Source organism: Cynara cardunculus (genome assembly GCF_001531365.2).
Source record: "Cynara cardunculus var. scolymus isolate 2C chromosome LG 1, CcrdV1, whole genome shotgun sequence".
NCBI lineage: Eukaryota > Viridiplantae > Streptophyta > Magnoliopsida > Asterales > Asteraceae > Cynara > Cynara cardunculus.
In genome coordinates, this window is record NC_037528.1 from 24,005,222 (window position 1) to 24,011,910 (window position 6,689).

At 31.4% G+C, this 6,689-nt stretch overlaps 1 protein-coding gene across 1 annotated transcript; it reads right to left on the reverse strand.

Moving 5' to 3' along the window:
- LOC112518007 (IQ domain-containing protein IQM2-like) lies at positions 1 to 2,571 on the reverse strand. Its single transcript, XM_025125508.1, has 8 exons — positions 2,150 to 2,571; positions 1,931 to 2,045; positions 1,776 to 1,841; positions 1,575 to 1,663; positions 1,398 to 1,488; positions 1,048 to 1,287; positions 830 to 931; positions 1 to 742 (listed from the first exon to the last, which is right to left on the reverse strand). The coding sequence occupies exons 1-8, from the start codon at positions 2,569 to 2,571 to the stop codon at positions 29 to 31; spliced, it is 1,839 nt and encodes a 612-aa protein (XP_024981276.1). The 3' UTR covers positions 1 to 28.
- Positions 2,572 to 6,689: the final 4,118 nt, after the last annotated feature.

Below are 6,689 nucleotides of genomic sequence, written 5' to 3' on the forward strand. Positions count from 1 at the left end.
ATGCCTAACTTCAAAAAATTAATCAATTTTAATCAAACAATCTTGTATTTCTTGATTGCTTTTCGTTCATCCACCCCATATTTAACGGGGTCGATTGTGTCCGATAAGGACGATTATTTCTTCGCAGCAGACTCCGGTTTTCGAACGATAGAGGGCTCGTGCACAACACCGTGTTCGTATATCTGAGGCTGCAGCTCGGAGCGCTTCTTGGCGACAGATTGGCTTCTTCCAACGCCTGCGATTGTAGTTCTGTCGGGTAGTCTCTCAAACAACCGATTCGAGGTCCAGCTCCCGTGCTCCATTTGCAAGATAACTGTCTTCCCAACTGAAAACAAGAATTTGGTTCTTTATGTGATTTGATCCTTTCAAGGACACATGGCTCGTCTTCATCGTCCGATAGTTCATGTGCTGACGGAACGTAATTAGCTTTGTGGGTATCAAACGCGTCTTCTGCTGCTTCGTAACCATCCAAGATTGTCTCAAGACCGAAATCTTTCGAACAAGATGAAGATAAAGTATCATCACTACTGTTTGGTATTTCAAGGGTACTTAGATTCTTATGGAAGAGTTTCGGATTCATTGGTGATTCCGATGGAAAACCAGCATGTTGTTTTATAACATTCGTGTTGTCGGACGAGGGGTCGTTGATGTTTTGAGGACGCTCTTTTTCGCTCATATCTTCTTCTGATGAGTGAGTTCTTATATGACTGCCAAAAAGCTCCTTATCATCGTCCGAATCCATCTGAGAACAACAATACAAATGTAAGAATGAATCAAAATGAATCTTGATTTTAATTTGCAGCATATGTAAGAAAAATCTCATTCTTACCTTAACATAAGTTGTATCCACATTATTCTCCTGGAGAAATGAAATGAAATCTTGAAAATTTTCTTGAGTAGGACGATAATGGCCGCTATGAGGCCAGATTGCCTGCGAAAAAAATCGAAAAAACTATGCATTTTAATTAACTGATCATGTTATATGTCCAAAGAAAGACGAGATAATTAACAGCAGAAATCTTATAACTAATTGGTCCGATCATATACCTTTATCGTTCCTTTCTCAGCAACGATTCTCCCGGCGGCCAATGTGGCTCCACCGGCCAGAAAACTCGAGTGTTGAAACGACCCTTTCTTCTTTACTCCAACGTATAAAATCTTTGACGTACTAAGGACAAATATCCACTTAGCACCTTTCGGTTCACCGGTAGTATCAAGGAACTCCCCAGTTTGTTTGAACAATAGCTTTCCGTCTTCCATCACAACTTCATATGCCTTCCTCTCTATCTATCGATCAAAATCAAGAAATCTTGGTAAGCATTTTTCGGTTGTTTTTTATACTTCATATAGAGTCAAAATTCGGGATTAATGGTAAGAGGAATTAACAAGAGACATACTGGGCCAAGGTATTTGATGCATTGCTGCTGAAGTTTTGATCTTGGGCATTTTTCGACAAGATTTATTTCTTTCCCTTCTCCTATATCCAACCTGAGTGTTTGAATCAAATAGATTAGATTCAGGAACTACTTAAGCATTAATCTTGCTGAGAATTGAAGCTTGCTATATGTATTTACCAGTAGAAAAAGGGTTCTTTGCTTTGAGAGAGCAACCATTTTCCATAATAGAAGTGAAGATTGTGCCCATATCGATGTCTTGGATCAATCTGTTATAGAAAAACAAGTTGAAACTAATTAAGACTCCATCTCTATGGGATATATAGATATAGATAAGTTGTATGTAACATCAATCAGAAAATGAGAGTTCGGTTCACTTACCGCCTCAAGCCAGTGTTGCAAAGCAAGTTTTTGTGCTTTGCTGTTTTTGGATAAGCCTTTCCCAACCTGGAAAAGCAAAGAATAACAGGAAACTCGTTTATCTTTTTGCATTTACTAGGGAATTCATTAGCTATCGTATTCACATGTGAATATACCTTGGCAGCCCTTGTTCTAGCTCTCGACCAACGTGAAAAGGCAGTTTCTTGCTTGTCTAGATTGAAAAACGATATGGAACTCCTTTTCAGTTCTGCAAAATCTAAGAGCTTCCACCTATAATAATTAACATAGAGCAGTGTTAATGAAAAGAAAACTTTTGAATGCCACTAAAAACCACAAACAAGTTGAAGAAATACTGAATTACAAATAACACATACAAGCTTTGTTCGATTTGGACCGCACAATCTGCCAGCTTTCTTCTGGTTCGAAAGCTTTTATACACTTTTTGTAACTTTATGGCTGCTTCATGTTCGGGGCTCCCTGGATCAAAAATGGACGTTTTCGTGAATTCATCCATCACATTGTCGAATCCCGGAAATCCAGTACACATTTCCTTCATTTTGGCATAATCTATTCCTGTTTCTTCAGCCAAAGGAACTTCAAAGATAACAGATCTTTCGATCCTCAAATTCTCAGTCCCCATTGACTGAATTACAGTTGTTTCAGAATCTTGGTTTCTGAAACTATTAGATTGCATCAAACTTTTAACTTCATCGTCCTCTAAACCGATGGCGATGGACCTTGAAACTTTCTCTAAATCTGTATAAGCAGTGAAGGGGCACGAAAATGATAACCCCATGCACGTCCAAAGGGTGATTTGAATTTTGAACAGCCTGTGAGACCTATTTTTTCCTGTAAATGAGACGCATTACTTAGTAATTTAGATAATTCAAGATTTTGTTGATAAAAGAGAGTTGTAAAAACTGTGGCATTGATCAAAAAGACAACCATTAACATAACACGATACTAAAGCAAATAAAAAGCCATTTTTGTTTGAATTCTTTCATTGGTCTCTATTAATAAAAATAAATTAATAGCAACAAAATGATTTGTCAAATGAGCTGTAACAACACTCAACTGACACATAACCTGTAAAAGAATAAAGATTTGCAACTACAGAACCAAAGTAGTTCGATAAAAAAACAGTAAATGGTGTTAACCATATAGGACAGTAAATGTGGACAGAAGCATACATTCACATATGCATATACATATATAAAGGGAGATGAGATCAAACGTTTCTCAGGCGAACTCATCACACAGACAAACAAATTCTGCAAATACCCATTTGCCATTCACAAAGAAAAACAGAACCTTTAACAATCAAGAACTCAAAAGTACAAAAAGAAACATAACTGACACATTTCGTCGAGAACCTTGTGGGCATCAAGACAAAGCACAAAATATGTGTAATCTGATTGAGTAAAGAAATAATTCAAATTTTGGAGAAGGATAGAGGATGAATTACCTTAGATTAGATAGATAGATAGAGATTGGTGGGTGAGAAGGGTTTGAACATCCGAATTGGATGATGCTCTGTTTCGGTTGCACTTTTTGAATCAAGATTTCAGAGGGAGTAGAGTTGCAGAAGTTGGTGTGTTTGTCCAATGTCTATAATCGCGAAAGTTTGGCCTTTATATAAAAGCCATCACACACTCATGGTGTTCGTGCGTGAGAGAGAAAGAAAGAAGAGAGAGAGAGAGAGAGAGAGACGGCACGTGGAATAGACTTGAATTACATCGACATTTTAGTCATTCACAAACAAAAAAAAGTGACATTTTGCACCAAACATATCAGCCAAAAATTATATCTTTCACGAATTGAGTATTTTTCTGAAAAAACCAAATTATAAGTTGATACAAAATATATGTATTGCAAATCTTTAGACGGTAAAACAAGTTATGGTGAGAAGCATAAGAAGATATCTAAATTTTTGATCACTTTTAATCTTATACACACTCATAAATTACGTTTTAAAAGGAAATTGATCGAGATGCACCTCATTAATTCTGAAATTCAATTAGGATTGATTTGAGAGTGGAGATCTCTTCTTATACTTCTCTTCTTACCTGAACCCAACTTGTTATATGATGGTTTGATAATTTTAGGCATGTGACTTTTATGCATCAATTACAAGAACTATATCTTCAACTAGGTATTAAGAAACATAGGGTTTCAACTATGATCAAGATTACATGCAAAGACATAACAAATAAAATTTTTAGATAAATGGAACGGAGGAAATAAGTTTGGCAATTGCTGAATGGTTTGGTGCAGAATGATTAAGTGGTCAAAATGATTAAAAGGCTCTCATGATATAGTGCAAAATGAAATATAATTGTTTGGTAATTGTGTACAATGAAATTATGGCTCTTAATGGTTAAAGGAGATCCAAGATACAAAATCATTCAGGAGGTTTTAGAACCACTAAGAGATAGATTTTTTTTTTTGCCAAACAAGATTCATCTCTTAACGATTCAGAGGTTGCCTGTTAATGGAACTATTAAGAGGTAAACAAACAACTTTTAGAGTTTATGTTGAAATTCATGGCTTAATATGTATAAAACTTATCATTGTTATTATTATGATTTAAATATCGAGCTTGAAGCACCTATTAATCGATCGTGATTTATAATATTAAACTTGAAGCATTTGTTAATCGTTAGTTTTCAAAGCAAATACGATAATAACATTTAAGCAACCATTTCAAGGATTGAGTGCATGAAAAAATAAATGTTAGGGTGTCTATGTAAAAGTTGGGTGCAAGTGAAAAAGGAAGTTATGGTGATAAACGTAATAAGAGATCTTCATCATTAGGTCAATTCTAATTGTATGTCAACACTAATGGAATACATCAAGATACACATGATCAATTCTCTTTTAAAGAGCAATTCATAGGTGGATATGAGATTAAAAGTAATAATAATTTAGATCTCTTTTTACATTTCTCACCATAACTTTTTTTTCTCATACGATCCCTATATACCAACCTTTTAGGTTAAAATCCAATTTTTTTTCTTTTATTCAACTACATTAATTATGTCTCCAAAATATTTATTAGAAAAGATAAAAGTATAAATAATAACATTTTTTTTGTATTTATGATTTGTAAAATTAAGATTAAATACATCTGTTATTAAATATGACATGCGTATATTTTTGTGTGATAAGATATTTTTAGTGCCATTTCTATCTATTTAACATAACTTATTTATATTATATTATAAAATATTTGACAAAAACTTTTAAAAATTATTTTTTATGCATGAAATATTACTGTTTATTGATGCATATTACTTAAAATTTAAGATTACAAGTAAATTATGCGTAAGTACAACTTAATAAAACTTTATTTTTGAATTCGTGTAACTAACTGCAGATAAACATAATCAAATAGATGATAAATATCTTATTTTAAATATAAAAAATCTAAAATATAATTAAGATAATCATTGAGTTCTAACAAAATACTTGATTATTATCTTTATTAAAAAAAATTGTATTATCAAATAAAAAATGAATTAAATAAATATAAAAAAATTAAATAATTAGTTTGTACTAATATCAATAACTTTTTTGTTATTTTTTTACGATATATCTCCATATTTATATTTTATTCAAAAATAAAAATATTATTGTTTTCACAAAAACACATAAAACTATTTTATAACATTGATTGAGACAAAAAAAAAAACGAAACATTAAAATCGAGATGTATTTCGTTACATCGTACGAGTACCCTTCTAGTAACCATTAAAGCATGCAAAACTACGAGAAATTACAGAATAATGCTTATTTTTTTATTTGAGAGAATCTACGCATCTTATTTTTACATATTATTATATCGATTTAATTGAATTCAATTGCCAAATAAAATATTAAAATGACCCTTCTTCATTCATATTCGTATTCATATTTTTATGATGAATTATACTAAAAACAGCACAAGTGAAAGACAAATAAATATACAATGCTAATGCTAATGCTAATGCTAATCGGTTGTGTGTTTTATTTTTAAATTTATTTATGGAATTATAATTATTATAAATTGCTTTATAATATAAAAATAGCCAAGTGGCAAGTGAGCATTGGTTGAAAGAGGTGCGGGATCTTGAGAGTTGAGACTAGGTCAGCCAAACAACCAAGCACCTATTAACATAAACTAATTTTTGTAATTAAATAACATTTTAACATAAAAAATAAAAAAAACCATGCTGCTCATCTACAACTGTCATAATATTATTATTTTAAATTTAAATTTAAAAGATTAATATCATAATTATTAGATATAAAATGTAAAAATAATCTGATTTCATAAATCTTGTAGATTAATGAGATAAAAAAGATGTCACAATAATGGAATAAAAATTATTTAGAAAGGAGTTATTATGTAGATCCGCATTTCCCATGAATTTAATATATCTAATCATAATAATAATAATTACACTGGTAGTAGTTGTAGTTGTACATATTAAAATGAGGGTACATTATACCGTACAAGATTGGTCTTAATTATGGCCATGTTTCCCATCCAGCTCTCTCGAATTTAATTCAATTTCTCTTTTTCCTTTTTCTAATTATTTTATTTTTCAAATAATTCAGCTTATTTATACCTACGCGTTTTTTGAATATATTTGTCCCTATTTTTATAAGTGTGTTCTTTAAAATATTTTTTTAACTTAAGAAACTTTTCAATTTACTTTATTTTAAACTCATGTCCGTAATTCAATAAGAAGTTAACGACGATATTTAATATTTTCAGAAAACTTAATAAATTTTATATATTTTTTTTCTCTAAATTAAAATTATACTTGGTTTATATTAAGCAAAGTAATTACACTTTCAAGAAAAAAACTGTTATAGTCGCAAAAACGGGACCCAAAAGTTTGTGATTGATATATAATCGTCATTCTCAAA

Excerpts from the sequence above, each read along its gene's own strand:
- LOC112518007 (XM_025125508.1), bottom strand. The coding sequence starts at position 2,571 with ATGGGGTTATCATTTTCGTGCCCCTTCACTGCTTATACAGATTTAGAG. Across the intron at positions 1,489-1,574 it reads AAAGAACCCTTTTTCTACTG|GTTGGATATAGGAGAAGGGA; the intron begins GTAAATACATAT and ends TCAAACACTCAG. Across the intron at positions 932-1,047 it reads CTGAGAAAGGAACGATAAAG|GCAATCTGGCCTCATAGCGG; the intron begins GTATATGATCGG and ends TTTTTTTCGCAG.